Source organism: Pteropus medius, unplaced genomic scaffold, assembly GCF_902729225.1.
Source record: "Pteropus medius unplaced genomic scaffold, Ma_sr-lr_union100, whole genome shotgun sequence".
Classification (NCBI taxonomy): domain Eukaryota; kingdom Metazoa; phylum Chordata; class Mammalia; order Chiroptera; family Pteropodidae; genus Pteropus; species Pteropus medius.
The window spans coordinates 4,756,927-4,772,866 of NW_024352783.1; the positions used below are offsets into that span (position 1 = coordinate 4,756,927).

General features: G+C 38.6%; 1 protein-coding gene and 2 pseudogenes across 4 annotated transcripts in view; 2 read left to right on the forward strand and 1 right to left on the reverse strand.

The window, feature by feature from the left end:
* Positions 1-15,940, forward strand: part of ARHGAP44 (Rho GTPase activating protein 44) — a 175,414-nt gene that overhangs the window by 96,041 nt on the left and 63,433 nt on the right. For 3 of the 4 annotated variants that reach the window (XM_039847386.1, XM_039847384.1, XM_039847385.1), the window contains 3 exons: positions 300-404; positions 8,712-8,788; positions 15,711-15,822. In XM_039847386.1, coding sequence (XP_039703320.1) covers positions 8,748-8,788; positions 15,711-15,822 — 153 coding nt within the window. In that variant the 5' untranslated portion in view covers positions 300-404; positions 8,712-8,747. Of the gene's footprint in view, positions 1-299; positions 405-8,711; positions 8,789-15,710; positions 15,823-15,940 lie in introns of those variants that run through there. The other variant, XM_039847387.1, reaches the window with a different exon arrangement.
* LOC120589968 (uncharacterized) lies at positions 9,283-9,378 on the forward strand (annotated as a pseudogene).
* On the reverse strand, positions 15,208-15,566 carry LOC120589757 (60S ribosomal protein L35a-like; annotated as a pseudogene).

Sequence of the window (15,940 nt, forward strand, 5' to 3'; positions counted from 1 at the left end):
GTTCCTTATACAATTTATTTAAAGACACACTTTATTCCTCACAATTGTACCTTGTGTTTTGAATAATGGTTTGGGAAGATTTCTTGGGAGACATTTAAAGCCATTTCATTACATGGTTAGCAGAGAATCCCAGAGTCTGTGAGCACTCCCCATTCTAGAACTCCAGCACTGATGTCTCCCCAGCAGTCCCTGACTCTGCAGAAACATGGGTCACACTCTTTTCCCATTATTGTCCAGACGTACAACCCATTCCTGACCTTGTTTTCACCCAGTGACTCCCCCCACTGCTCTGTCTGTAGGTGGAGAAGCGCCTGGAGCTGGTGAAGCAAGTTTCACACAGCACGCACAAGAAGCTCACTGCATGTCTCCAGGGCCAGCAAGGGGCAGAAGCCGACAAGCGCTCTGTAAGTGCCCTCCTAGTCCTGGGCAGTTTAAAACTTGCCTACTCCTGGGGCCTTGTTTAGTGTGTCTGTTTATACAGCCATTGCTATGTTTGAGAATCTCCCTACAGTGTGGCAGCCCTTCCCACCTCTTTCTGCCCTTGAACCCTGCCTGAAGCATCCCCACCCTCACCAGGCAAGGTATTGTTCCTCTCCTTGTCCTCCCCCACCTGGGGCAACCCAGAGGCTCACAAAGGTGTTCTTGAGAGCCCACCTTTAGGGGAACTTTAACCTTGCCCTTACCGTGCTTCAGTTCATTCAGATTCCACTTGCCACAATAGCACCTTAAGATCTCATGGAAAAAATTATACTGTGGTTTTAGAGGTTACCCGTGACCTCTAAAGGCCCTTGAAAATTGTTTTTGCTATAATGAAACGATAAAGAGAACCTTTTAAATGTACTCTAATGTCTTTGTATATAACCTGCGTTAGTAATAACAGACATTCCACAATGTGATTTCATTGGACAGTCCTTGGTGTAAACGGTCATTGCAGGATTACTTTGCTATTGACCTTCCACACCCTGACCTCCATCAAAGATTAAAATATTTTCCTAGATGTTCCCTTGGCTTTATAACAGAAGATATGCAATCTAGGAGGTTTTTTTTTCTCTCCTTCCTTGAGTCTATAATCCACATGTTTGGTGTCTGTTAGACTTTTTTCTGATCCGGAGTTACTGTTGACTTTTCACTTCCTGATGGTCTCCCAGAGCACCCCGCCCAACCTTATGTTGGCTTCATTTCTATTAACTGTCATGTAACATGCCCTGATTCTTCATCGTATCTCATACTGCAGTATAAGAATCTACTTTGCATGGTCTATCAATCATTCCATTTTCTTCCCAGCTCTGGTTTCATCTTTCTTAATATTTCAGCAGGAATCACTTACATGTGGTAGAAATAAAATGTTCACAGCTTTGAAAAATGTCTTTGGGACTAATTCTGCATCTATCAGGAATTTCAGCAAGGGGAACTCGAGCAGTCTAAAGGGAGAGTTTACAAAGTTGCTTCAGACATAAAACCCTTTAATCAGAGAAATCTCTAATACTAATATGGGACTCTAGGAGCTGTTCTGGGTAGGGTTGCACAGCCAGGCCTGCCTGAGACCCACCTCCTTTCTTTTGTTTCAAGAAGTACTATTTTTGAAATAACTGATATATAGTATAGTAGGTTTTGGTATCGAGTACCATCTGAATGTTACCACCGGACACTTGAAACTGGTCTTTTCTGTTGATTACTATTAGCATTATTTTTCCTCAGACAAGGTAAAGTAACCTAGATTTGTAGAGTTTTAATTGGATTGAGAGTCTTGCAAATTATATCAGTTAGGAAGCATTTGGCTCCCTGAGTATTCTAAAAAACAGCATATTCATATAAAATTTGAGTTATAGCAAGGGCAGCAGGTCAGGGGATGATTGACACTGGAAAGGAAGGTTGTTAACTTACATTTTCCTGGGGGAGTGGGGGAGATGTGGAGCGGGCATGCCATACTACACATGGGGAAGCACCAGGGTCAGTCAGAAGGCAGAGCGAGGAAAATATGGCAGGAGCCTCTATCGTGGTTTCCAGGGGAAGGAACAGGTGAGTCAGGGTGAGCAGGCTTAGGACTGGCTAATTTGAGTAATTTCTGCAGGCTGTGGCACACAGGGGCTGTCTTTAGTTGTTTGGAACCTCTTCCTGGGTGAGCAGGGCAGATGGATGGAGGCCTGTAGTGTGTAAACTCCATAAAGGAGTTGGTTGTGGTGTGGGCTTTGAGTTGATTGGTTTGCATTTGAAGGGCACACTCATGGGAGAGTCAGCTACTATCTCTAGGAATTGGCCAACCCTGGCAGGGGCAGTTCTTCCAGGGTTAGCAAGGCCCCAGATGTCAAAGTTTCACAATATAAAAAATAAAAGATAGTTAATTTAATACACCGATTAATAGTGATTTCAGCAAAAAGGTACTTTCTGTCTCACTTAACAAGATATCTGAAGTAGCCAGTCCTAAGGTTTGTTCATCAGTTATGTTTCAGAATTTCTGCAATGGGCAGGCTTCCCCTTATAGTCATAATGTAGCTGCTGCAGCTCCAGGCATCACATCCTCACATAACCACAACAAATGCAGGAAGTGTGAGGGTGGAGAGAAAATGAATTATCTTTGCATGCTCTTTTCATTTTTATCAGGGAAGGAAAAAAATGTTACCCAGAAGAATCTCTTTTATGTCTCCCTACATGCAAGGGAAGCTGAGAGATGAATATGTGTCTGTTCCCTATCACTGATACCTGAGCTACATGAGATCTTGTCTTTCCCATCACTGCTATTTTCTTAATGTCTAGAACAGGGCCTACCATGGGGTAGACAATGTTAAAAATAGATTTGTGTCATAAATGGATAACCCATGAGTATTTTAGGCATGGAATTTGCCTAATACATCAGCAAACCAGTCAGCAAACTCAGTCAGTTCAAGGGCCAAGCCGGATTCCTGGATGTGATGGACCAGCCCAGCTAACCCCAGACCCCCATTCCTCCTTTCTTTTGTGGCTTTAACCCTTCTGCATCAGGGAACACCCCCCACCCCTGCATCTTGGGTTCCAGACCTCATGGGACCAGACCCCTTGGGACTACATGGTACAATGGGACCTCTGTCGTACATTCTGATTGGGGGATGAGTGTTGCTATTTAATTACTAATATTATCGAATGCCTTAGAAGAGGCTGGGCCAGCCTCATGAGGACCCCTCCTGAGGTCCTGTGGCCCTGCAGAGCCTGACAGTAAAGTTTTGTTCTAGCTACAAAAAAAAAAAAAAATTTCCTATTCTATACAGAGACAATTTAATATGATGGTTCTGAGTTTAAGCTCTGAGATCCCACTATCCTAGGTTGAAACCTAGCTCTACTGCTTCCTAATTTTGCCTGACCTTGGGTGAGTTGGTTACCCCTCTAATGCCTTCATTTCTTTATTTGGAAAGTGGTAATGACAATAATGAATTCCTACTCAGTAATGTGTTTTAGAGTTCACTGAGATAATGAATGTAATTGCCTAGCACAATACATAACATAAATAAATATTAAAGAAATATAATCTGCTGCTGTTATTATATCTTCACTGTTAGACTGAAATGACCATTGAGAACTACTGAGCCTTGAGCAGCAAGGCTGGGCTGTGTCTTTTGGGGTGTGAACCACAGAAGAATTGGTTGGGCTTGGAATTAGAGAATAGTAGATACTGATAGAGGATGGAAGGGAGAGAGGGGTTGGGGAGAGAGGGAGGGAGGTAGGGAGGGAGAGAGAGTGTGTGTTTGGCGAACAGAATGGATATTAGAATAGACTTTTTATCTGAGTCATCCCCCAAACTGTGTTGCTTATGCCCAAGATAATTTTAGAGAGAACAGTCATCTCAGACAAGTCAGATTGACTACTTCTAAACCCTAGAACATTCTGTCTTTCCTTCCCTTAATTCTTAAGTTTCTATCAGCACTCTAGAATCAGGAAAAGTTTATTTCAATCGCCTCTTTTGACTTGGAAAATCACTGGCCAGACTGCGGATTGCTGAATAAGGACTTTTTACATGGGCACTAATATTCACCTGCGTATTCAGTTACTCTCAGCCTAGATTCTTGTCGGTACAGGTAAACGAACTTCAGAGGCTGTTCTAGATTTGTGGGCACTTTAAGACTCAATATCCTTACAGGTGAGGTGGGTAGGGATGAGCAGAGTGTGGGAACAGAGCAAATAATATCTCAGTTGTAAACAGTCATTAGGTTCAATAGGATCAGCACAGTGTTCCACATCCACTGAGCCCTCAGTTTTTCTTGTCTCAGATAATTTCTTTTGAAATAGAAAAAATGTGCAGTCTGTTGTGGGTTGCAGTCTACTAACTTCTTCTTTTCTACTACCTTTGATTATAGTATGTCCCATCCCTTTTTAACATAAAGGTATATCACCTTAATCCATTTTTTCCTTCCTCTTTTTTTGGTGGCTTCCTTCTAATTTCTTGATTTTTAAAACATCTACACAAATAAACTCTCTTTATTAACTTTCACTGAGGTTTTACCCAGTTAACACCCAACTCCCATCCCTGGAATCTAAGTACTCATTTTCTCCTTAATGCCTCTCCTAGAAGTGAATTCTTCCTTATGAGAGTCACCCGTGCCACAAGCACAGGCCCTGGATCATGACAGTTACACCATCAGTAGAGGACTTAAATAAATTTTGTCATCTTCATTCAATGGTCCATGTAGCCATTAGGAAAAAAAAGAACAAGGTAGCTCTGTATGTCATGGTAGGAAATGACCTGAAAGAGATCTCTAGATGAAAAGGAAAACAAGGCATAGAGCGGTGTATATAGTAGGCTAACATTTGTGGGGGGACATGGGTCTACTAAAAATGGGTACACACACACACATATAAGTGGATCTGCTGAGAATATTTATGAGAGCATACACAGAAAAACTGATTACCATCATGGTCTCTGGTGAGGGGAACCCGGTGGCTGAGAATTAAGAATAGGAGGGAGACTTTTTGCTGTAAACCGTCTAGCACCTTTTGAGTTTCGTGCCATATGAATGTATTTCGTACTCAATAATTAATTGGTTGTAGATAGATATGATAGAGAATGAGAAAGAAATGGAGAAAGAGTATTCTCCTTGTTAAAATCTTAAGAATTAAAAGGCAGTTGAAACAAGAATAATTTTCTCATTTTGTGGTACTTTAACACATAATACTACCCTTTTTGATACCTTAGAGCATCTCAGAATCATTACTGAGGATAACTAAAAAATAATGTTGCCTCCCTGGCTCAGGAGGTGGGCCCCTACACTTGTATCATTTCAGGCTGGTTTTCCAGCATGGATTTTGGAGGACAGATACTTGGCTGTCCCATCCCATCCTCCTCCAGGATGCCGATCAGCCCTGTGGTCCTCAGAGGCCGTTCTTGTTATGTTGATCTTGATCTTCACTTATTTACTCAGCAGCGGGAACAGTTTCTGCTTTACTCACTGACAGGGCTAATTGAACTAACCCTTTTCCATATTTGGAAAAACTGTACTTACTGACTGGTAGATATATTTCCCTAAAAGATGTCAACTTCTGGGCTATTAGAAGTTCCCTTCAGTCTTATAGGCAAGATCCTCTCTTACCTTGCTTCCTTGTCAAATTCTGAAGAAGGACTCGGAAAAGCCAAAGTCTTGCCCTAAAGCCGAGTCATGGGGCTCCGTGTGCTCGGTATAAAACAAATGGGCTTTTCATGTGAACTGACCAATTCAGTGGGGGCGGGGGCAGGGACACCTCATTGGTTGGTTATTAGACTATTTTAGGAATTTGCAGGTTGAAGACCTTTCCTAGGCCACGTTTCTCAACCTAGGTACCCTTTATGTTTTGGGCTGGGTAATTTGTTATTTCAAGGGACTGTTCTGTGCATTGTAGGATGTTTAGCAGCAACTTTAGCCTTTACCCACTAGATGCTAGTATTGTTCCTCACACTGTGACAACCAAAAATGTCTCCAGACATTGCCAAATGTCCCTGGGGGAACAAAATAACCCCTGATTAAGAAATACCTTAAACCATGCTCTCTCTGTGAGCGTTAAGAATTATACCTGTTCAATTCTTTTTCTTTACTTTTTTTTTTAACCACTTCAGACATTTTTTTTCTAAAAAGTGCTTTAAATAACTTTTTTTTAATAGGCGAGGTGAGAGTAGATGCTCTCCTAAGATACTGTTTCCTGTGCCTTTAATTAAGTCTCTGGGAACTTGTACCTAATAGCTTTGTAGGACAACCAGAAAGTGGTGTTTAAATTTGGATATTTAAATACTGAATTGCCTGGTCTAGTTTTTATCAAGAAGAATGTCTCATTTTATTTGAAATGATGGGGCAGTAAGTTTATCACCTGAGTAAAAGGCATGCGACTTCAGTGGTGTGGACGTGTCTAATGGCAGGGAGGAACTACATTTTAGACCCTTTGAAGGCCTTCTCCACACAAGCATATTCGGCTCTCTCCACTTTGACTTACCTCAAGAACCACTTGAACTTCCATATCACTCTTGGGGGTTGACCTCTCTCCTCAGCTCTTCCTGGAGAAACCTTAGAGGGTCCAGGTGGCCTGGAGATGTTCAAACCAGATTCCTAAGTTCTAGTGGATGGAGCTCTGAAAATCTGTCTCTGAGTTCATCCCTCTCTCAAGTCGCTCAGTTGTCTGTCTCAGGATTGGAGTTATTTTAATCTGATCGTGCTCTTCTTAAACAAGCCCTTCAGTGGTCCCCAAATGCCCTTGGAGTGAAACTCCAGCACCTGCCTCTGGCCAGCAAGGCCCACATGATCTCACCTCTGCCCTCTTCCTCCACCGCTTTCCCTGTCACTCACTGTGCTCCAGCCATGTTGACCTCCCTGGGAACCTTGAGCTGACCATGCTATTTCTCATCTCAGGGCCTTTGCACTTGCAATTTTCTCTACCTAAGATGTTTTTTTCCAGATCTTCTTGAGGCGTGACTGACTTGTTCTCTTACTTCAGATTGCATCTTAAATGTCACTCCTTCTAAGAGGTCCTCCTTCATCATGACTTCATACCCCACAGCTGCTCACTCTACCCTTTATGCTGCTTTCTCTTTTCCACGGCACTTCTAGCTATTTGAAATGATCTCCTTCATAGTTTCTGTATTTATTATTTGTCCTCCTCCACTGGAATGTAAGTTTTGTGAGGGCAGTGTCTAATCTCATTTACCACAGATGTAGTACCTGGGTAGGCACTCCATAAATACTGGATTAGTAAGCAAATTATAACTGAAGCTCTCTGTGTAATAATGCTCTGGATTGGATGAAGTTCAATCACTTTCCATTTGAAGAGCTATCTGTGTATCAGTGTGGACCGGAAGACCTGAAGATATGCTAGCAGTTCTTAACCTTGTTTTGAGTGTGTGCTGGATAGTTTTGGCTCAGCAAGGAGAGGGCTTGTTGATAGTAAGGAGGGACTGGGTCATGTTACACTCCTATAGTAGTAACAGGCTTCTTGCTCCCTCCCTTCCTTCCTCCTTCCCCACATAACATAAAACTTACTAGTTTAACTATTTTAAATTGTACAATACAGTGACATTTAATACATTCACAATAGTGTGCAACTACCATCATCTAATTCCAGAACATTCTCATCACCCCAGAAGGAAACCTCATACTCATTAAGCAGTCACTCCTTGTTCCCCCTACCCCCAGCCCCTGGCAACCACTAACCTATGTTCCGTCCTTTAGGCTTTGTTTATTTAGGGCATTTCATATAAATAGAATCATACAATATATGCCCCTTTCTGTCTGGCTTATTTCACTTAACATGATGTTTTCAAAGTTCATCCATGTTGTAGCATGTATTAAGACTTCATTCCTTTTTATGGCTGAATAGTATTCCATTGTATAGATATGCCACATTTGTTTATCCATTCATCCATTTAAACAGTTGAGCTGTTTCCATCTTTTGGCTATTGTGAGTAGTGCTGCTATTCACATTTATGCACATGTTTTTCTTTGACCATCTGTTTTCAGTTATTGTGAGTCTATACCCAAGAGTGGAATTGCTTGGTCAAATGGCAGTTGTTTTAACTTACTGAAATAGTGCCAAACTTTTCCACAGTGCTACACCATTGTACATTTTCACCAGCAGTGCAAGAAGGTTCCAGTGTTTCCATATACTTCCCAATACTTATTTTCTGATTTTTAAAAATATATATTATTAATATAGCCATCCTAGTGTGAGGTGGTATCTCACTGTGGCTTTGATATGGATTTCCCTAATGACTAATGATGATAAGTATATTTTCATGTGCTTGTTGGCTATTTTATATCTTCTTCGGAGTATGCCTTTATCTTGACGCTTTCGTTCTTTGTACTGTAATTGTATGTGAACACTTTTTTCTTTCCTTCTTAACCATAAGTTGCCTCATTTATGAAATGAGGCTAATGTACTTCTCAGGTGAGAGATTAGTTTTGGGAAACTAAAGCATTGCTCTCATTTTGTTAAAAATTTTTGAAATTTTCTTTTTTTCTTGTTGCTATGCCACTTGTGTTAAAATGCAGTTTGTAAACCTTATTTTCCAAACTGACAAATTTAATTCAGTTTTAATTTTCTGAATTTCGACATCTCTGAGTCTAACCCATCATTAAATGCTATAAATTTTTAGGTTTTAAACATAAAGCCATTTTGTTTATTAGCTAATATAGTATCTAGGTGAGTATTTGACTTTTTGCTCTTTTAGAGTAAGCAGGTGACTGTTGAAAGTAGTTTTCATTACAACCTTTTTTCTTCCTTTTCAGAAAAAATTGCCTTTGACAACACTGGCTCAGTGTTTGATGGAAGGGTCAGCTATCCTGGGAGATGACACACTTCTTGGGTAAGGTGACACCACATGTGGGTTTGCTAACTCTAGGTAAGTCCCCATCTGTTAAAGGGGACTAGAACTGCTCAGGGAAGTACTGAGGACATCTTCAGTCTGGCCGAGGACTGGGTGGAGAAGAAGAAAACATTATCAGTGAGAAATCAAAACCTCAGGCCCCAAAGTTATATTTACATTGTCTGTGCAGCAAGGCAACTCACAAGGGGAGAAATTATCATAAAACTGTTGAAGGACAGTTGAAATCCCTAAGGCTCCAGCAGAAGCAAATATGAATGTCAAATGTCAGAACTTATGGGATTCCCAGAAGAACAACCCTGGCTGATTTTGAGTTCACAAATAAAAACAAACCAAAAATAGAATCATCATGAGAGAGAATCCTCAGGCACAATCAGTGGGAGAATTTTTACCCTAAGAACTAAGATAATAAGACAGTATGAAATAAAATGTAATTATGTTTAAAATGAAATTTAAAAATTAAATAATGACAGCGTTTGCTATGGCAGCACATATACTAACAATGGAATGATACATAGAAGGTTAGTATGGCCCCTGTGTAGGGATGAATTTGTGAAGCATTCCATATTTTTAAGAAAAAAAGTTTTAACTAGATTTATTGTGGTGATCATTTTGCAGTATGTACAAATATTGAATTATTGTGCTGTACACCTGAAATTAATATAATGCTGTATGTCAATTATGCTTCAATTTAAAAAATTAAGTAAGAACAAAATAATTTCTGACAGAAGACTCAGACAAAATAAAAAAAGAATAAGCAGAATTGAAGAAAATAAAACAATAGAAATTTTTAAAATTCAAGTTATACTTACTGTAACTTAAAAACTTAATTGGATGAGCATCATCTTGGCATTCTGGGTTTCCATGATGGGGATTTTTGTGATAAAGTTCTATTATTTGAACCAGCTTTCGCACATTGGAAAATGACCATCAGATTAATTTATTAACGCAAAAGTCCATTCAGTTACTCAATAAAACTAAATAAAAAATAAATAAATATTAAAAAATCAAAATTTAATTGAGATAAACTGAAAATTGCACTCAGAGAATTGGCGGACTTGAAAGCATATCTGCAGTCACTCTCCAGAATGAATAGAATGAAATAAGGGTATAGGCAGTATTAAATAGAGAGGCACAAAGGATAGAATACAAAACTATGTCTAGTAGTAGTTCCTGAAGAAGAAGATATGCAGAAGGGACGTTTATGGTTGAATTTTTCTTTTCTAGATTTGAAGAAAAACATGGTCTTTAGATTTAAGAAGCACAAAAAATCCTGCTTGAGATGAACAAACAGAAATCATTCCTGGACACATCGTAGTAAAACCAATTATTAAGCAAAAGAGAGAAATGTAAATTTAACTAGAGAAAAAGATAAATATAAAAGAGCAATTAGACTGATAAGAGACTCTTTATTCATCAGCCAAAATAAATGCCAGGAAATAACGGAGGAAAATCTTCAAGTATTGAGCCAAAATATATGAAAACTAGAGTCTACGATAAATTAAAGCATTATTCAAGAATAAAAGAATAATAAAGATATTTTCAGGCAAACATTTAGAGAATTTACTACTCATATATCCTCACTGAAAGAACTAGTTAGGTTCATTTGAAATAGAAAGAAAGGAATGAAATGTAAGTATCAGGATAGCATTTAAAAAAAAAAAGTGAATGTGGTATGGAAATGAAAAAAACTCTTTTCCCTCTACCCATTTTAGGTTCCTTTACTGTGGCTCTGCAAATTAAATTGTCAAAAGACAAATAAGAGAAAAGCATACAGATTTTATTACTGTGTACAGTGTGTACACATGGGAGAACTCAATGATTAATAACTCAAAGGGGTGGCTAGAACTTGAGCTTCTATACAATCTTAACAAAAGAACAATAATTTTTAAAGAAGTGGCAAGACAAGGGAAAAGAAATTTGAGTTTCTGGGGTGACAAATTGTGGGCAGGCAAATATATGGGGGAATTATGGAACATAAAGGCTTACTTAGTAAGGTCTGCTATTCCTTTGGTGCCTTCTCTAGGTTTCTGAGAGTCTAGAACTGTCTCTGGTGATTAACTTTTGCCCATCCTGGTAGAGAGGGAAAAGGGGACACTTTTATAAATTTACGTCCTCCTTCTAGCCAATGGTGGGTGGGGTGGGCAGAAAGCTTATTTTGTATCCACTTCTTCTCAATTGTCTTCAGCTCAAAATAATCCTTATGCCATTGCGGCATATTTTGGGGTGACATATTCACCCTTCAGTGCAAAGAAATATAAATAACCATGAACTAAAAGTAGCAATATAATAATTAATTTGGGGGATGTTTACAGCAAAGTGAAACTAAAATATTGGAAAATAATAACATGAAACATTGAAAGAGGAATTAGTGTTTTACGTTTTTGTATTGAGAGGAAGATAAAGATATTACATTTAAATTTAAAGTAAATGTGCATGTTAGAAAAATAAGAGTAACCACAAAAAGAATAGAAATAGAATGCATAACTTCAAAATTAGTAAAAGGATGAAAAGGGAAATAAATAAAATATAAAAAGGGACTAAAAGAAAAAAGCAAAGAAAAGCATAATGAATAGAACACAGAAAATGAAGGTAATAGCAGTTGCTGAATATATATCTGTAATCATAAGAGATGTAAATGGAATAAACTCACCTGTTCATAATATGGAGAATCTCAGGTGGACAAACATGAAATTGTCATATGCTGTTTCTAAGAGTTACAGCTAAAACATGACACAGCAAGATTGAGAGTAAAGGGATTGAGGACACCCAGGTAAAGACGACAGACTGAATACACACATCTGATTTTGCTCCCTTCCAAATCCACTATAATAGTTTTTTTCTCTTAAAAGACATAAATCCACAAAGGCAGGAAAAACAGGAGAGAAGACAACAGTAGCATAATTTTGTGAAGTATAAAACATATAATTGACTGAGAACTGACTTAGCAAGTCCCCTAAACCTGGCTTCTAAGGCAAAAGGAGGATATGCAGAGAGTCAACATTATCTACTCTCTGAAATACTGACAAGGCTCGGTATCGGTGGTACCAGGCATCTCTGGAATAGTGGATCTTTGGGGGTGGGGAGGTGATTGAAATTATGAATGTGAGTAAAAAGCCATTCAAGTACTACTTGGATTGCTCAAACCCAGCACTTATCTCACCTTTGAGAGGCTCTCATCCCCTTACCTCCCTTCCCGGCCAGATTCTGGAGCTTTATTCTCTGGAGGGGGCAAAACAGTGTCTCCCTCTAGGGATACCAGGTAAGGGTCATTAAAGAAGAGACTTAAGTGCTGTAATGCAGCCAGACGCTGAGACTCTTCAGCTGTCTTTCTCTATTCATGCAGCCCCCAGGCCTCTACTCTCTAGGCAGAAGAGTAGAAGAGCCTTCTTCGGGATATCTGACCAGTGCAACAGGAATGAACTAGACCTGAAGATATTGAAGGAAGCAGAGCTCCAACGAATGTCCCAGATAGATCATCCTGCTGATGACCTTCACTCACATTCTCTGAGCTGCTTAGTCTCCACCCTTAAATATAGACAGGCACCAGAGATCATGAGACATTTGTGTAGGATCTCTAACCTGAAACCTAGATACTAAAACAACTGAGAAAATAATAAAGTAAAATTAGGAAGAAATAGATATTGTGTGAGAGAGGAGGATTTCAGGAAAACAGTCACTTAATATTTTCAAGTGAGAAAATAATGCCTCTATTAGATTAAAAAATAGAATGTTAATAAAAAATTTTTATAGTAAATAACATTCAGAGAACAAAGCAAGCTTCATAGAAATGAAAAATATGACATTATCAGTAGAAGATTTGGAAAATAAAGTTGAAAAAATCTAGAAAAGAGAGCAAGAAGAAAAATAGAAAAGTTGGAAAAGTGGAGGAAGTCTTAGGCTTCAGTGACAAGAGTTCTGAGAAAAGGAAAGGGAGAAATCATCATCATCATCACCTTCTGAAAGAGTATTCCAGAACTGAAGAATGTGCATTTCTACATCTAAGGGCCCATTGAGTTCCTAATACAATAGAAAAAAATTAAACCTATGTCAGGGCCTACCACTAGTGAATACTAGTGACAAATAAGATTCTACAACCTTTCAGAGAAAATAAATTGTCATATATAGAGGATCACAAATCTGAATGCTTTCAGATCTGCCAAAAGCAACAATGGAAATTAGCAGATTATTGAATAATACCTTCACAATCCTGAAGGGATATGATGCTATACAGAATTCAGTATCCTGCCTAGCTGTCAATCATTGTAAAAGTAAAAGAGAATGTTGCGATGTGCAAGGTCTCAAAAGTTGACTTCCCACGCACAATTTCTCAGGCTGCTAAAGCAAGATGTGCTCCAAAATGAGAGAGTGACCAAGAAAGGTAGACATTGAGTATAGGAAACAGAATAAGTCATCATAAGACAGAGAGAAAGAGAATCCCAGGAAATTGTGAGGGAAGATTTCAGGAAGATGGCTGTGCCCAGGGATACAAGGCGAACTCCAGTCTAGACTGACACAGGTCTGAGAGAGACTAATTCAAGAAGATGAAATTCATTCACATCAAATGTGGTTCATTGTCTTAAGAGACAAATTAGAAAAGTAACAGAAGATTTCAGGTTCAATCAGGTCATAGAAAACCAAACAAATCAAAACAAGGTAATTGTTAACTCCAGAGGGAATGAATAAATATATAAGAAAGACCAGTAATCATAATACACTACCCAGCTTTACTCTGAATAGCATATGGGGTCAAAATGTTGCGTAAATACTAAATGAATGGACAGAGGGGAAATGTAAAGATAGCTAAATTCTCATTTTCCATAGTTGATAGTCAATAACTAATGTTTCAAATTAAAAAAAAAAAGTGGCATTAGAAATATGGAGGCAAGTAATAGAAAAATCAGATAAAAGACACCATTAAAAATCTACAAAGATAAACCACAGCCTGGGAGTTGACATTTGTAGCAGATTTGAAAAAGAATTTGAATCCACTCTACATCCATACACATATCTATTGGTATATAAAGACTCCTGAAATAAATTCAAATAAATAGATTCTGATACAAAAATAGCCAAAGAATATGAGTGGGCACTTTATGGAAGAGGGATTTTGAATGGCCCAAAACATGAAAAGATATTCAGTCTTACCGGTAGTCAGGGAATACAAATTAAAACCAGAATGAGATAATATTTTGTATCCACCAACTTGGCAAAAATTGAAATTCCTACCAGTACCAAGGGTTGGCAAAAGGACAGAGCATTAGGAACCCTCATTTGCAGCAGTGAGAGTGAAGTTAGTATCATTTCAAGGGCAATTGGTCATCTCTAGTAAGGTTAAGGGTATACACATCTTCTCTCCTGTGCACAGAAAAATTCTCACACATGCAAAAGAGACTGCATATATGCACTGCAGCACTGCATGGAATAGCCACACATTGTTGACTATGGGGAGGCTTAATAAATGGTGGTATATTCATAGAATGGAATTCTATACAGCAAAAGGATCTAATTCTGCATGTGTCATGGTGGCTAAGCCCCAAAGATAATGTTAAATTAAAAAGCAAGTAATAGAAGAAGAGATTCAGTGCTAAACCCTTATGTTAACTTTTTACACTAAGTGATGTAGCAGTTTTATATATTATATGTGAACACACATGTTTGGTAAAAAGTGTAAAATATGGATAGGAAGGGTACACACTCACTCTAGAATAACAAATGGCCTCTTCTCATACTCTCATTCATTTATAAAAACTTTTTACATGACTTTCAGTTAATATATACCATGCAAAAGGAGGACTGCCTGTATACCATTCATGGGTAATTAACATTTTTTAAACATTGTATTCTCTCATCTAGGAACATGGTATAACTTTCTGTTCATTCAAGTCTTTTGTTATTTGCTCATTATTAATAAATTTTGGACTGGTTTTTCCATTCCAATTTTCCATTGGGTAATTGTCTATTCATCCTGCATTAAATAAGTTTACATAGTTTAGGAGAAAGAATTTTCTTTCTTTTAGAGGCTATTGAAATTGGTTTTTTAATGGATTCTAATAGAAAAAATAGAAATTTAGTTTTTGGTATATTTTGAAGATGTTGATTTGTTTGTGCATCCATTTTAGCTAGTTTCTTCAGTGCTCTTAGGGAGATAGAAGCATCTGGCTCGTTTTAGGCCTATTGATTTGGCACATGTAAGTCTGTTCTCTCCACATCTCTCTTATGTTTCCCTATATGTCCCATTTACCCTAGGCACACAGTAGGGACTTAGCATCACTTAAAAAAAATTGATAATTTCAGAAATGAAAATGGATGGAACAGGTTGGTAGTTGGATGCCATGGAAATCAACCAGTATTTTTTTTTTTTCAAGAGAACAAATCCACTTTATTTACTTTGAATAAATTTAAATCTGTTAAGGGTACAACATTACACAGATTCTGTGTCCAGCGGCCTTAGCAGAAAAGTTGCTTCGGAGTTTGGCACGAACCATGCCACTGTTCTCATGAGCATGAGTTACCTTTCCCACATTACCTTGGTTTTGTTCAATTTGCCACCAGGAGTCACTGTATGGTTCTTTGCCTTGTACCCATAAAACTCAGTCTCATCTTGGGTATAAATACCTTCAATTTTAAGAAGAACTATGTATTTCCTCTGGTTCCAGAGATGCTGCTTATAGCCAGCAAAAATGGCCTTGGACCATAGCCTTCCAGACATATTTGTCGTTTTAGAAGTCCTGTTCTCAGCAGGCCTCCACAGGCTCCAAGATGGTGGAAAAAGCAGAAATCAACCAGTTTTTAACACTGTCTTGTGAAAATGTACCCAGCCAAAAGCCAATGACAATATGACACAGGTGACATCTTGCTTTCTAGGGTATTCAGTATGGGTTTTCTTACCCTTTTATTGCAGGAAGATGCTGAAACTCTGTGGAGAGACAGAGGACAAGCTGGCTCAGGAGCTGATTCATTTTGAATTGCAGGTGGAGAGAGATGTGATTGAGCCCCTGTTCCTGCTGGCTGAGGTAAGAAGTGGAATGAGGCTAGGCCTAAGTGAGCAGGAAAGGACAGAACAGTGAGCCCTTTTGTCATTCTGCTCCAGCTTTATTACTGTTTCTACCCCTCACCCTACTTTTTGACATT